This window comes from Gobius niger, assembly GCF_951799975.1.
Source record: "Gobius niger genome assembly, chromosome: 18".
Lineage (NCBI taxonomy): Eukaryota > Metazoa > Chordata > Actinopteri > Gobiiformes > Gobiidae > Gobius > Gobius niger.
This window is the reverse complement of record NC_136869.1, coordinates 20223146-20239479: the sequence shown is the minus strand read 5'-3', so window position 1 is coordinate 20239479 and position 16334 is coordinate 20223146. Positions and strand designations below refer to the sequence as shown.

At 43.0% G+C, this 16334-nt stretch overlaps 1 protein-coding gene across 1 annotated transcript; it reads right to left on the bottom strand.

Annotated features, from left to right (window-relative positions):
- Positions 1 to 427: 427 nt before the first annotated feature.
- On the bottom strand, positions 428 to 15353 carry LOC306978048 (myosin-IIIa-like; the record flags this gene model as incomplete). The annotated part of the gene is made up of 6 exons (XM_079576507.1): positions 428 to 577; positions 2412 to 2488; positions 8001 to 8100; positions 8256 to 8360; positions 14237 to 14371; positions 15186 to 15353. The coding sequence occupies 6 exons, from the start codon at positions 15351 to 15353 to the stop codon at positions 428 to 430; spliced, it is 735 nt and encodes a 244-aa protein (XP_079432633.1).
- Between the last annotated feature and the right edge of the window lie 981 nt (positions 15354 to 16334).

The following is a 16334-nucleotide window of genomic DNA, read 5'->3' as shown; positions in this document are numbered from 1 at the left end:
TGGTTTAGTAACAAATCCCAGCAATATCAAGAGCGCAATATTCAAAAGCATCCTCACTACCGTAGCTGCATATTGTGCAGTCCAATATGAAACTACCACTATAATGAATAGCCTTATAAGATCTTGAACAACCACTATACTGAATAGCCTTATAAGATCTTGAACTACCATTATACTGAATAGCCTTATAAGATCTTGAACTACCACTATACTGAACTGAATAGCCTTATAAGGTCTTGAACGACCACTATACTGAACTGAATAGCCTTATAAGGTCTTGAACGACCACTATACTGAACTGAATAGCCTTATAAGGTCTTGAACGACCACTATACTGAACTGAATAGCCTTATAAGGTCTTGAACGACCACTATACTGAATAGCCTTAAAAGATCTCGAACTACCACTATACTGTATGTTTGGGAGTTCACCTGGGTATTTTGAACAGAGCTCTCATAGGATGCAGGTCAGACAGAGGGGGGTCTCCGTCTCCCAGCTCTATGGCCGTGATGCCCAACGACCACACATCACACCGGGCGTCATAGGTCGAGTCCAGCTGCTGCTCGCAGGCGATTACCTGAGGAGACGCAAACGGGCAGAGAAACACTATTATAGAACAACCCAATACAGATGACTACTTAAACACCTTTTCAACAATCAGCAAACATACCAAGATTTGTAGTTGTAGTCATAATAGCAGTAATAATATACACACACACATACACATTTGGTTGTAAACTACTTGTGATAGTAGCTAGAATTATGGAAGCTCCTGTAAGCTCTCAGTCATACAGGAGTTTCCCATTGTAGACAAAGGTTCTCAATCTGTCAGCTGTACTGGGTTGTTTTCGTATTGAGGACGTTTCGCCACCCCCCCTACAATACTTAGACAAACACAAAAATGCTCCTAAAACATCACTCGCTACTGACAAAACTTCTTCCACTCAACACTAAAACAGCTCAGTACAGACGACAGCTTGAGAACTTTATCTATGCGACTGCAAATAAAGCATAAACTCTGTTCAAATTCTCCACTGAATCTTTGCTTTTATTCTCCTTTGTATATGTTTGTATTAATTAGAAAAGCCATTATCTGGATCGGTTGCCGTGGAGATGAATATCCCAGTGTATTCTTACAGCGTGTAGTGTTCACAGTGTGACAAAGCTCAAAGCAGTGGTCTCATGCGCGCCCCCCCCCCCCCTGTACGTGCACATTAACACACAGTCTATCAGCTGTATCCTCGGGGCAACATGGACCCAATCTACGATCTGAATCATCTGTGAGTGGGAGGAAAAAGAGTGCCCTCGACGGCGACACGCTGCATTTTCATCAAACGTCTACACTCCATTTGTATTCCCCCTCGACGTGCGGCTTGTACTCGGGTATGGATTCGTGACAAGCGAGTGACATACGCGCAGAGCAAAGAACTAGTTCCTTTGGGAGAAAAGAGGCCCGTTTTGTCTAAGAAAGAAGAGAAAACTATTGATTTAATGCAATATCCAAATAAAAGACTTACCGAGGAGATGTTTAGCCGAGTCGGTCCACAGTAATAAAGAATGTGACGCCCTTTTGAGATGTGCGAGTTGGCAAAGCAAAGTTGTTGTTTCCCCAGCGAGTCCTACCTCTTTGTTGTTGATGGTTTCTTACTCAAATGAGATTAAAATGCTCAAGAACCTATCCCAACACGTAAGACAGAGCATCCGAGTCATTTGCACAGCATGCAAAACTCATGTAAAAAAACTAAAAACCCTCCCCAGTCGCCAAGTGGACGTCTCTAGAAATATAGCACTGACAGATTAGGTTGTTTGAAATAGACAAGAACCTTTTTCTAAGGGTCAAAAATATAAAGTGCTGTGATTTTCATATGCTGGACAAACTGCTTTGTATAGAGTAGTGCAGAATCAACTGTAAAATCAGTTGGAAAGGGAAAAACTATTGTATCAAATGGCAGGAAGGAAGACCAAGTATGAAAATATAAGAAGAGATTGTCAAAAATACAGTTTTGAATGAACCGTTTGATCAAAAGTGATTCTAGTTTGTGTGTTGGCCCATTTGAACCAATATGAACAATACCAATCAGTGACCAATTGATTCAAACACCTTAATTTGAAATGCTGGTACCTTTTATCCCCTAGCAGTGGAACACAATTAGTTTTGTCCTTCAGTGTATTGTAAAAGCAAAAGACTTCAGTGTGCTGTTCATCTAATTATAAGGCAATATATTACTGAAAAAAGTCATGCTCCCTGAAAGTTGTGAAATTGGGATGTTCAAGAATCAAAGTCAACGGAAAAATACAATGCCGCACACTGAGAACGGGAAAGAATGGCACCATATTTGAGGCAATAAGTGTTTACAATCTATTCTACACGACACCCACTCAGCATTATACGTATATGTGTTTAATTTTACCTCTGGCGCCATCCAGAAGGGAGTGCCCACAGAGGTGTTCCTCCGCATGCGAGTGTTGGTCAGCTGGGCCGACACACCTGAAAGCACCACACACAGTATCACGCGTTAGTCTTAAAGGTCTCGGACAATCTTGAAACAGACCAAAAGATGAAAATGGGCTGAAAGGATCTTTGACAGAACATGCAGCACAAAGCCAGACTCACAATAGACAAATAAATATCAAGTCATGCTCCCCCCCTGTGGATGATAGATTGCTCTGAATTACATTGTGGCACATTTGAATACATATGGGGTGAAACTGGGCTCCAGACAGCACATCTTTATTGTGAAACCGGTCTTTTTTTCCCCACTGTATAATATACAAAGTCAGAGCTGCAATGCGTGTCTGCTAAGGAATACAAGGGATTAGATGGTGTGGCTGACGAGGAACATGCTGACCCACAACTGTCGCGTCTCTAGGGCAGTCCAACCAAATCAGTGTTACAGGCCGTGAAAAGTGACGCATTTAAGGGCGTGTAGAGCTTAAGTCACAACTGGAGCATGGATTTATTAGCAACACCAGGCACGAAGGGAAGGATGACAAAGACATTTTTTTAGGTAAGGTACATGGTGGATACAGGATGTCTGAATGCTGGTGAAATAAATGTTGGTTCTGAGAGCAGCTAAACACGAAAAAAAAAAAAAAGAATCAAAAGAACAATATCTGACAAGCTGATTAGCATGGTTACAGTTGAGTCATATCCAATGTCAAAGTGGGCTGATGGGTAAAGCCTGCGATGGGGAGCGGCGCCAAGAACAAACATCAAACTGGGATTTAAATCACATGTACAAGGGGAAGATAAACTGACATATAGACGCAGAACAGATTTGCAGAGAATAGGAGAATCAAGGCTGCGGGGCTCAATCCACATCCAAACAGCACAAGCATGTGGTTGTAAAAAGATTGTGTTGATCTAGCCTTACAAAATGAGTGCACGTACGCAAGGCATATTTGAGATGCTGTGCAGTTATGAGTTTGAAAATACGCACAGTCAATGTTATGATGACAGGTATTTATTATCAATTAGGGCCATAATGTTCTGGATAGGGAGGCACCGGTATGTCACACAACTAAATATTTTTCTTTAAAAAAAAGTCCTCAAATGTGGACACTGTCAAAATCTGGCTTTTATGTAAACCAGATTTAGACAGGTTCAAGTTCAAACCCAGTCTGAACCAGTCCAACATCAGAATCAGAATCATTTATTAATGGCCACACAACAGAGTTGGTGGAATTTGTTTTCGGTACAACACATCATGCTCACATCTCTCCTGTGTCAGCCACATACATACAGATAAATGCAACATTACAGACAACAGATATAGGTGAAGTTACTATAGGCATTTGTTTAGTCTCTGTATGGCAGTCGGGAATTTTTTTTCTTAAATCTGTCTGAGTTGGCTTTAGCTTGTAGCGCCTCCCAGAGGGCATGAGTGTGAAAAGGTGGTGAGCAGCATGAACCAGACCAACCCTGATCTGAACCGGTTAAAACCAGACCAAGCCCAGTCTGAACCAGTTACGCTAGTCTGAACCAGTCCAAACCAGTCTAAACCAGTCTGAGCCAGTCCAACATCAGCCTGAACCAGTCCAAGCCCAGTCTGTACCAGTCCAACGTCAGTCTGAACCAGTTTTAACCAGTCTGACATCAGTCGCAACCGGTCCAAACCCAGTCTGAACCAGTCCTAACCCAGTCTGCACCAGTCCTAACCAGTAAGAACCAGTTCAAACCCGGTCCGAACCAGTCCAGTCTGAACTAGTCTAAACCAGTCTGGACCAGTCAAAATCCAGTTTGGACCAACCAAACCCAGACTGAACCAGAATTGGTTTCATCATCAAAACAACATGTCAGCAATCCCAACCTGCTCCCAATGCTCAGCAGGACACAAGCAAGGCTATTTATGAAAGGTCATCAAAATAAAGTTTTCCAACATCAGAATCAGAATCATTTATTAATGGCCACACAACAGAGTTGGTGGAATTTGTTTTCGGTACAACACATCATGCTCACATCTCTCCTGTGTCAGCCACATACATACAGATAAATGCAACATTACAGACAACAGATATAGGTGAAGTTACTATAGGCATTTGTTTAGTCTCTGTATGGCAGTCGGGAATTTTTTTTCTTAAATCTGTCTGAGTTGGCTTTAGCTTGTAGCGCCTCCCAGAGGGCATGAGTGTGAAAAGGTGGTGAGCAGCATGAACCAGACCAACCCTGATCTGAACCGGTTAAAACCAGACCAAGCCCAGTCTGAACCAGTTACGCTAGTCTGAACCAGTCCAAACCAGTCTAAACCAGTCTGAGCCAGTCCAACATCAGCCTGAACCAGTCCAAGCCCAGTCTGTACCAGTCCAACGTCAGTCTGAACCAGTTTTAACCAGTCTGACATCAGTCGCAACCGGTCCAAACCCAGTCTGAACCAGTCCTAACCCAGTCTGCACCAGTCCTAACCAGTAAGAACCAGTTCAAACCCGGTCCGAACCAGTCCAGTCTGAACTAGTCTAAACCAGTCTGGACCAGTCAAAATCCAGTTTGGACCAACCAAACCCAGACTGAACCAGAATTGGTTTCATCATCAAAACAACATGTCAGCAATCCCAACCTGCTCCCAATGCTCAGCAGGACACAAGCAAGGCTATTTATGAAAGGTCATCAAAATAAAGTTTGTCTGGGAATCTGTTGTCAGAACAAGGCAGCAACATCTCCATGGAGACTACCTGGTGATGTCTTGCTGCGAGGAAGCAAAGTTTACAAGTAAGGTGTGAGGGGAGGCAAAGTCACGCCTAGTAAACACCTGTTTTTTTTGTTGGTGTTTGTTTTACACTTCTTTCATCCATAAACTCAACCATAACAAAACTAAAGTTTGCTGTTTATTTTATTCCCTTAAATGTTATGCAACATGGCTTTAAACAAACTTACAGTAGGAGATGCACATCCTGGCAATACACTGAAATGTTTTAATTTATTCAAATGTTAAAGAATACAGAAGGAGCGCTTCTTTCCACTACATTAGCCTGGAGTGCAGCTTGGTGGGCCACACTTAATAATCATCGCTCAGATAACGCCATCAATTAGAATATTCATGAGGAAGCCGTGTCTCTCAGCCTGCTTTGGGGTTGAGGGGCTCTATGTCTTTCTCTCTTCTGTTGGCATGAGTCACTGTGGGGGCTTTATCTGCTCTCCTGCTCAGCCTAGCGTTAGCCCCACATGAAAAAGCATTAATCCCATCGTGATGTTCAGACTAACAACGAGCCACTTTGACGTAGGCTTCTGTAAAAGGTTATTTTTAGTCAGGAATACTGTCTTTTTACACGACTTAAATGTCAGATATATCCGCAAGAGGAATCTGCATTGTTTTGAAATACAGTAGGGGGTCTACATAACAGGGTTAGCCGATTTGATTATAACTCTTCATGGAGATGGCATATTTTCATATTTGCAGACGATATGGTATGACTCAAATACTAAGTGCTGCCTTTGCAATGTTGTCTTTCAAGTTGTCCATCATAGAAAAGATTGTCTTTAGGAGTCACCGGGAGAGGGCTTAGGCATTTCATCTCTCATTTAAATGGACTATACAGACTTTAAAAATGTTTAAATTATTTATTTTCCTCCCCCTACATGTTCCAGCCATGTCCTAATGTGTAGAATGAGCCCAGACCTATTCGCCACAACTACCTCTAAAATCCTGCACTGTCACTCAAAAAGGTGCTAATTCGGGTCCGAAATGCAGTTACGCATAAGGCCTGAGATGGCAGTAGTGAGCATAAAATCACAAACTTGCATCTAGCCCCTTTAAGAAGCTTGTTTTACATTTTCAATAGTTTGCAAACAAGGATTTCTGAAAATTTCCTAAACTTGATTATGCCCTGTAAAAATAGCCCTTTGCACTGGGTACATTAGCCTGATCCTTTTCCTGTTTAAGTTTCTCGAAGTTTAGGGGGTAAATTTGACCTTAGGCCCTATTTCTATTGAGTGAAGGATTCTCTTTAACCTCTCTAACCATCCTTTCTCGTTGGCCATATCAGGATTGTGACAAGTAGGGCTGTGAACAACCTGGCAGCCTTACAACCAACCACAACAATGCTGCTAAATCCAATTTCCTTGAGAGAAACAATCACATTTATTAAACCAAGTTTGTGGGGCAAGTACACACACGAGGAACATCGGCCAATCTCGAGGCACTTTCAGACCTCCATTCACATTTAGATTTCCTTACAACGGCTCTCTTTATGATGAACCACAGTACCTGCATTAGCACTAAGTGTGAAGTGCTAAATCATATTAAGCCTAACACGACCACAGCGAACACAGCGTTCCACATGTACTCGTGGTAAATTCAAGCTCAGATGCTGCTTTTGAGCGCTGGATAAAAGCTGTTGAAGAGGAAAACACCGTTTCCATCCATATATCCTAAGTGATTCCATTATTAAATCCCCAGCTCTACAATAGATGCGCACTTTGTTTTTACACGCGTTGGGAAGGGGCTGTTAAGAGCAGCGCAATTAGCAGCACACATGCGGCATTAAGTGTGGCTTTTTATTTGTAAAGAAACAGGCAGCCGGTTCTGGGCGGGCGAAGAGGAAGAAAATCCAAGTGAATCATCTCGGGGGAAGTAGTCACAATTACTTCGCCTGTTCGGAGCTTTCAATCCAGCCTCATTTGGTTAAGAAAACCCACAAGCAAATCAGCACTGGCTCGGGGTGAATGGCGACGATGTCCGCTACTGTCTGGGGAGAGAGAGTAAAAGATACCCTGAAATGGAGGACTGAGTGTATGTGCCTGCCAACCTGTCAGTCTGTCTAAACCTATTCCAGCCTCTTCAGCAAAACTAATTACTGGCACAATGTGTTTAGAGGCAGCTGAAAGTAATGGATTTGACCCAAAAGCACAATCACTGTTAAATAGAGAGATAAAATGTTAGTGGAGAGGGGGATGTGCAGGAAGACGAGCTTTTAAAACAGCAATAGCCCCAAGATTTTATTATCCACTAAATTAATTTTCACCAGAACATAGTGGCTGAAACAGCTTGACATTTTTTGTGCAACCATGCTGGTGTAAAATTCTGATTCATATTTACCACTGGCATCAGGGCATCATAGTAATGAGAAAAAACATGAAAACTTGCACTTTAAATATTGAATAAAGATAGATATAACACGATAATAGTTGATTGTAATGATCAAAGCTCAAGGAAACACAATGAATGATATTACCCACATACCGTCCAACTTCTTCAGTGGTTTAGAAATAACACGAGCCTGAATAGAAGCCTAAATTAACTTATTGGCTGACCATAGAAGAATATGACAACACTCAGACCTATAAATGTAACCTGTGCTGTATATTCAAGAGTCAAATTAGTTTTTCAGTTTGTTTTTGTGCGCTCACTCACACAAAATCTCTTCCTGTGTCAATGCAAATGTATTTGGTGTACTGCAAACTTCCCATGAGGTAATCCAATCCCAAAGCCAGTGTTTATGTAGATACACTGACAGCTTTTTGAACATGGTCACACAACACTACACGTTGAAGTGTCACTGCCTACCGAAGTCCACCAGTTTGACTCCTGCCTGTGTGGTCAGCAGGATGTTGTTGCCTTTGACGTCTCGGTGGATGGTTTTATTGATGTGCAAGTGTTGCAGGCCCTGCAAGATGGAGAATAAAAATGACTTTACCTGAAAGCAACTGCCTTCCAATTACCCCATTTAAACACTTCATTGAAGCAATCTACTCTGAAGGAGGTGTAGGTCTATTGAGCTGTGCACAGTCACACTGAGCACATTGGAAATGACAGACTTACCATGAGCGCCTCGTGCAAGATGTACGCAATAATTGCTTCATCCACTCGGTCCCCTCTCTTTAGCAAGCCTTTGGCCAGATCTGTCACCGAGCCACCGTTACACAGCTGCAACAGGAAACACACAAAGACAGGAGAACAATGAGTCAGCACTTACAGCAGCCCTTATACAATATTCTAAAGTGGGGCATCGGAGATAATGTGGACTTCACGGGAGAAACAGTGGAGGGTAAAACGTGAGATTTCAGCTGAAAAATGTGTCAATCTGAGGAGCTTATCTTTAGGAAGCAGCTTAGTGGGAGGCGAGCAGCGTATGCACACAGAAATGTACATTTTGGGCTGGCTCGATTCAGCGCAGTGATGACTAAGCAGCCTAAGTCTTTAAGACACACAACAAATCCTCCCCAAACAGATACATCTACACTGTGTCTGCACAAACCGCCATAACAGGAGACAGCACAATGTGCCATTTTCTGATGAACAACATGCCATCTCCGTGTGTCCACTGCTGCTTTCTTGTGCTATATTCTGTCTCGATATGGACTTCACCATCAATAGCAGTCTCTCTTTAGAAAATTACAGAAAATTACCCAGTGGGTTGCCTTGGCAACAATAATAGCCCTTAATTTAGGCCCTTCTTTGTCAGATGCCAGAGGTATAGGAAAATAAAAAGCTCTGAGATGTCAATCAAACCCCCTGGCCGGGGGCTCGAGGAAATACAAATGATGCTCAATACTTTTCGCTCAGACTTCTGCAACACAAATGACACACTATGTGTAGGATTTATTTTTGTCCATGTATGTCTTCTGATAAGAGATTATTATGAACACATGTTTTTTTGCAAGTAGAAACGAAACCTGTCCAGCACAGTGATGCTTTTCAGTGACTGCTCTCACAGTCATTGCCTGCACTTTCTCATTCCTCTGATGAGTACAATTCAAGTACAAGTTTTGCTTTCTGGCTATTCCCCACTTTGGCAGTAGGAGATGGGGGTTCAAATGTCAGATATGGGGTAAAAACCTTCTGGGTGGACTCTTCTTTTAGTGCTAACAGTGTAAAAGTGTGTGCCAAACGTCCACTTACATCTGTCGACTTTACAAACAGAACCCGTGTGAATTAAATATACATGTAGTGCTTTGCACAGATCGGCCTCCCCTCCTGATTAAAGTAAGTTTGTGTAAAGTCTGACACCCTCTGAACGCACTGTACACGCGCGGCGGATTGAAGTTTGCGACCTTGACTAAGTAGCGACATAAGCTGGGAGTTTTGTGCGTGGCTATCAATCTGCCCGTCCATCAGGGGCCCAGAGGCTGCAGTCGTGGATGGATGGTGTGTATCGCAACTGCCACACGGGGAGTTAAATCACCTCAGCGCCATCAGACAAACTGCGCTTGAGCGGTGCGCGCCACGGAGACTTCCACACAATGAGCCGTGCCTGATGTCAGTCCATATCAGGGCTGCCAGATCACCTGTCATCATTAAATTACAAGCAGGAGACGCTCAAATACATATTAATGAGAGGCCTGCGTTCAGCGAGCCAAGGCCTAAACCCAACATTTCCACGGTGAGTTCAAACTTTTTACACTGAGACTGATGGTCAGAACAATGGGTGGAAACTTTTCAAACATTTTTTCAAAGATGTAGATTTGTTTACGTTTTGGTTAGTTCATTTATGGGGGCCCCCAACAATATGCTTAGAATGACCATACGCTTAGAGCCGGCCCTGCAGTGAGCACAAAGTTAGCTCACCACCTCTGTACTGCTGCTCAGTACTAACAAAGGCACATCAGCTCTAATTATATCCGACACAACAGTCAGCTAACATGGGCAGACTGGCGATTAGCAATCTATTCAGTTACCGTATATCACAAAGGTTTTTCATCTCCTTTTGCCAGTGAGATGTTTGCTAAGGTTAAGGAACATTGTTTTGTGACCATAGAGACATTTGCAACACTGGCACCAATCTCCAAATCATGAGCTAGGTTTAGTCAGGAGAACCTTGTTGGAGGTTGAGATAAATCCAGAGGAGATACACATAGAAGTCAAGGAAGGTCACCAGTTCAGAGTTGCAGTATTTATGCACTTTTAATGGACAAAAAAGCCACAAGGAGCTTTGTGTTAGCTGGTTTTGTTTCTAAACATTAAGGTTGTTCTAATACCACACATTTTCCAGGCATTGCTGTAGACGAGCGCCTAAACTTGGTTACCTAAAAGACGACCAATAGATGGTAACACTGCAAACACTGACTAAAGACCTTAATAATCAAGCAACGTCTCAAAGCCCACGAACATATTTAGCTCTTTATTGGCCTCACCGTTGTTTTTATCCACCATCTTACTTTGCTTGTCAAACAATATATCAGAACAGCGGCCGTGATATAGATCAAAAGTAGATGCAATATGTACCATATGCATGATCCAGCAGAATTAGCATTCTGCTCAGTACTGATCCGGGCCCAAGTCAGTTTTCAAAGAATAGCCTGAATCTATTGTGTACTGGGCATTACAAATGAGCTCAGGTGCCTGTTCAGTAGTGTTAATGAAGGCAGTCTATGAAAGAACAGGAAAAGAAGTGGATCAAATAAATCAATGGATGAAACAGGTTTTCTTTCACAATGAGAAACCGCGGTCGGGCAGCTCTCATGTGCCGTCGATGTAAATCCATATTGTGTCACCAGTCGTGCTGCGTGCTGTTTGCAGTCTGCGCAGAGGTGAGACTTGTTGGAAAGTGTCCAAGGGAGAGCGTTATCGTTTACATGGGCCACACAAGCCTCGGTGTCCACTTTCTGTCCTTGTTTATTGAAAAGTTCAAACAGCAGAAGCATTTAAAAGTCCGTTATAAATTAATGAGAGTAGAGGAGATGGGGTAAACAACACGGGGGCTGATGGGGGTAAACGGGGCGACAGAAGTTGAGAGGTGACTTTGAGAAGTTGTCCAAATGGAGAACACAGGGCACAGTGGTGTTGTTTAACTTGCAATGATTCCAGGCTCAGCTGTGACCCTTTCACATTGTTTTCCATGGTTTGCGTCTTCATAAAGGTTTCCACATTTGTCAAGCGTTTGCTCATGTGCAAAACGAGGAGTACGTGCGAAAAAGTGGAGCAAACCACGTGAGCAATTGAGATTATGCGACAACATAATTTCAAAAGGTTAGTAAGGTGCAGATATTTTCCAACTTCCGCTCCCTATTTAGCACCTGTGCTGATAAATGACCCCATAATTCGTTGAATAAACACGAGTTGAATGTGAAAAAAGCATGCTATAAAAAGCTGTCTTGCCAGTGTTGCTTATGAAAAGGCAGCTGCCGACATAACAGTAATGGCAGTAAAAATTCTCCCCTGATTATTTTTGCGATAAGGCTGCCAAGTCTGAATTTAGAGCTGCAAATGCAATATCAATTTATCTGCAGCCCACACTGACTCGGTCTCCCTCTAATGGAGACAGAAGTGTATCTCTTAAGTACAGGCTATAAAGGCCGGACAAATCACTGTCCTTCCCACCGCCGGGCTCACAAATGAAACGCGCATCCAGGGCTTTTATTTTGAATTAGGGAATAAAAGTCACTCCAATCTTTGAAGTATTTTCTGAAAAGCCGGGGCTGGCAGCGAAATGAGGACGGGCGTACATGAAAGCGCGCTCATCTCAGCCCGCATCTGCCATCATAAAGGAGAGGCGCAGCCAGAACGCTCCTGTGACGCTGTACGAGGGGCTAACAAAGTACAGGAAGCAATTTGTATGAATCTGGATCATTACGAGCGGTCGGACGGCGGGGAAGGGCAAAGAAAGAGCCCTCTCAGCTGAGCAGACTTGGGGCAATTACAGTTCGGAAAGGAGGGACAGTCGCGGTAACCATGGTGAATGCCTCAATAGCCCCATGTGCATCTACTTTAGCCCCATTGGAAGAAATATAACTCTCTCATTGTTCTTTTGAATAATTTTTGAACACCTAATTGGAGCAAGAGAGAGAGAGCACCTTTCACCTGACAACCTGAGACAAGGCATAAACAACACACAAGACATGACCGGGCCAGGCGAATAGAGAACGGCCTGTACTCTCCGGTGTGGTTCGCTCTGCCAGCGTCTCGATACTAGTGCCAAGTCGCTGAAGGGTCCTTCGCAGAGGTCAAGGGACGATCGAGTGATGAAAAGGAAAGAAACACAAGCTGCGCAGGTGAAAACAATCTGCAGGATAAGCATAGCACTGTTGATGCCAAACCGGGCTTACATTTCACAAATATGGACACTTGCGCAAGCTTTTGATGCAGTCGGACTCGGTAATGGGAGGAACAGCAGAGATTTCAAGTCTGAGTATACTATCGAGGGCTTATAGGAACAGGTAGGCACAATATCAAAGATCCAAACATTAAGAAAAGGTCCAACAGCAATGCAACTGATCCTCGCTCCATCAACACATTTCATCTGCCCGCTTCAGACTCCACTATAGTGACACTTGGCTCTCATCTGCCCCTTTTACTATTGCTGACCATGTTTCCCAGACATCTGCAAGTCCCGTCTGGCTCCTACCAGCGGCACGGCACAAAGTACACGCTCACAAAGTCAAAAAGGTCAAGGAAGTCGACACCCGGCGCTGTGTTTAGACCCCTGTAACACCTCCCTCCTCTGAGGCTGACCTCCATTACCTGTTTGTCTGCAGCCTGACATTTGAAAGCTTTTATATCGAGAAGAGAAATATGTATTGCTGCAGAGGAGACTCTCGAGGCATTGTTTTCAAGATGTAGAAATGCAGAGAAACATCACACAGGCCCACGAACTGTACGAAGGGGATGGTCAATATAGGTCAGGATGATAATAGTTCTCTGCTTCTTTCTGTAAATACACAATACTTGACTTCTGGGTGAATGCTTATAATGCTTGTTTTTTCTTATGTAATCAATATGTTTCTGTTGTTTTGTAATTAATATGTTTTTGTTGTTTTGTTAAGTAAATCAGTAAATAGATAATCGTTCCAAAAAAATCTGTACATTGATTTAGATTGGACCCGATAGAATTTCATCAGCCGAGAGGGCGCTGGTCCTTTCACATCAGGAAGAACAGACTCTTTCAATAAATACGCATTCCCTTCCTGCAACTTCAGCGAAATCCCACATGTATATTTACTGTAGCAGGGGGACATTTGACTGTGCGCTCCAATCTGTCAGGAGTGTAAACTAATTCAGTCTGACGGCCCCTCGCATGCTCAAATCCCCACTCTGCTGCAGTCAGCACGTGGGCTAACCCCCCCCCCCCCCCCCCCCCCCCCCCCGCCACTGCCTGCACCACCTCAAACACTACTATGCTAACACGATGCTAACTGGCCTGGCAGAAAATCCCCCAGGTAGCCTACGAGTGAAGTCCTCCAATGCCGGCGTGAGATTAACCTGTTACGTAATCCCTCTTCTACATTTGACAAAACACTCGTCGTGCAGACAAGCATGGTGTGTCTGCACGCTTATAGCTAATGTAAATCGAGGCCAAAGGCAGGCTAACGTAAGGACTCGGGAAGAATTGAACTATAGGCAACTGTAAGGGAAAATTCTGTGCCTGTACTTAAAGACACACTGCGGAGCTTTCCAGGTTACAAGGTGCTACGTCACAAAACATAAACAGATACCAACAATACCAAATACCCACAGCCAGACACAGGAAATGCTGATTTTCCCATAGTTCGTCAAATTAAAAACATTAACGGTGGGGCAGCACATTATAAGAAAAAAAAAAGTGATATTGCGAAGATGTTATTATTGTGATATTACTGAAGCATTTCAACATATGGCATTATTAGAGCGGAAAATATGCTTTTTGCAGGTGCTTGGTAATAATTCCAAACACATCCTGGTCATAATCTTACACTTTGTTGCTTTGAAAATGCTACATTGATCTCAAACAGCGTATTGATATGGATATTGTATTACCTGGTGATATATTGTGCAGGCCCATGTTTAACACTGCCCCCCCCAGCCCTGGTAATCAAACAGGACTTTACCTCCAGAACGAGCCAGAGCTGGTCTCCACATTTCACGTCCTTCTTGTAGTACATGCCGAAGAATTTGACCACATTGGAGTGGTCCGAGAGAGCTTTGAGGATGTTATACTCGGCTTCGATTTCCTCATCGATATCCTGCAAAATATAAAAAAGAATTATACCAATGTTTATTCACATGTCATGTAGAGAATTTGCTACAAACAAACTTAAAATAATGGTATATGCCACCATAAATATTATAAAAATATACACACTCCTCGTTTCCTCTCAAATGTCCATGCTCCTGGACATGATTCAAATGTTATTGTGAACAGAAGATGTGGCAGCTATACATGAAATAATGACATTTAATGAGACACTGATTATAAAGATGATGGTCTGTGCAGACTCGTGGGCCAGAGAAAATCACCTCTAATAATGAGAAGCACTAACAAATGCACAAAGGACCCGTGAGACTCAAAGGCTGGGTTTGATAAAGGAAAACAAGTTTGTTAATAAGCCCTAAAGCCAAGCTTCAAAGTCTGTCTTATCATGGTCCAAAAAGCTGAATATTTACACTGTTTCTGCTTCTAACCGTGTGAGTTTATGTTAATATAGGCCTGAGCAATCAAAATACTAGATGTAATCTGTATAAGTTTTACAATTACGGTTTCTTTGTGCTTCACTAAAATGGAAAAATATTGACAGAAACAATCCCATGAGAAAAGAGAAATGTGTGTGATTACAAAATAAAGCAGGATTCATCTGATTGCATCCGGCTGTTTGTTTCCCATCTTGGCAGGTTTAGCACCACAAGTCAGTAACAAATTCACCTCGTATCACCCAACGGCCTTTTAACAACACAGACTACGAGATTCAGATTCATTTAGAGCATTATAGTTAAGTAAGAACACCGAGTGAGATAAACATACAGTAATATCCTATTGCGGTGTCATACATGTTTACTTACGTGAATGGGGTCCAGTATTTTAACAGCTGCTTTGCTTCCATCCTCTTTGTTCAGCACTTTGTAGACTTTTCCATAGGTGCCTTTTCCGATGGTCTCGATGATTTCCCATGTGTCCGTGGGGTCCGGGAAGTTATCAAAGACAATAGATTTCCCTGATTGTGGAAACATCTTCAGGAGAGTTCTCCTGCGAAGAAGAAGCACAGATCATAGTCAGTGACAGATAGTAAGCACAAACTGAACTAATGTAATGAAAACAGCTAAGTGCATCAACAAGCAACTGGCATAGGAGCTTCATTGTTACAACAAGCACTAGTTTTCTACAGTATATGTTTTTCATTAACAGTGTTGCAGCTGTTTATTATTAGCCTTAATGTGACTTTTAATGACTATAATTTTAATGACTGCCCACTTTTTGTATTTTAGACATATACACTGCATTTTTAGACAAATAAATAAATAATTAAATATGTATCTCACTCGTGACAATAACAAAGGTCAAGGCCTACATATATTTCATTCCAAAAGAAAGCAGTAGCTCCGCAGTAATCACCCAGTACTACAAGCGTCCCCAAGCAGCAGCGCGCGCGGCTACAGCAGCATCACCATCACCTGTTACACACCTGTGGGATCTACCCCCCTCCATGCTGTATCATGACCCCTGTCAAAATGAACACAGGAGCCTTAGCAAACAGACAACATCTACTTACATCGTTTAAATGAGGGAAAGGGCACTCTCAAATCCATTATTATGCCAAAGGTTAGCGCAGAGCCTTGCTAACCTGTCCGAGGACCACGGAGGGAGCATAAACCCCAGAGGAGGAGCTAACGCGGGCTAATCTCGCCCGCAATGCTCGGAGCGCCGGGGCGGCCATAGGGAAGCAGATCTAAGTGAGTGGCAGGAGAAACTGTGGGATTAACTGGGTTTAGCCGCAGCAGCGTGAGCCTTTCCCCATATAGACGCTCATTCATGCCCAGGGCAGGTTTGGCCTTTAGCGCAGACTGGGACGGCCGGATACACTGTCGCCCAATAGCCTTATGTTATAAATATCCCACCACTCCAATTAGTTATCATGAAGTTAGTCTCAGTATGGGTTACCTTCTATGTAAATAAATCACTATTATTTATTTATTTTGTTGCAACACAATCAC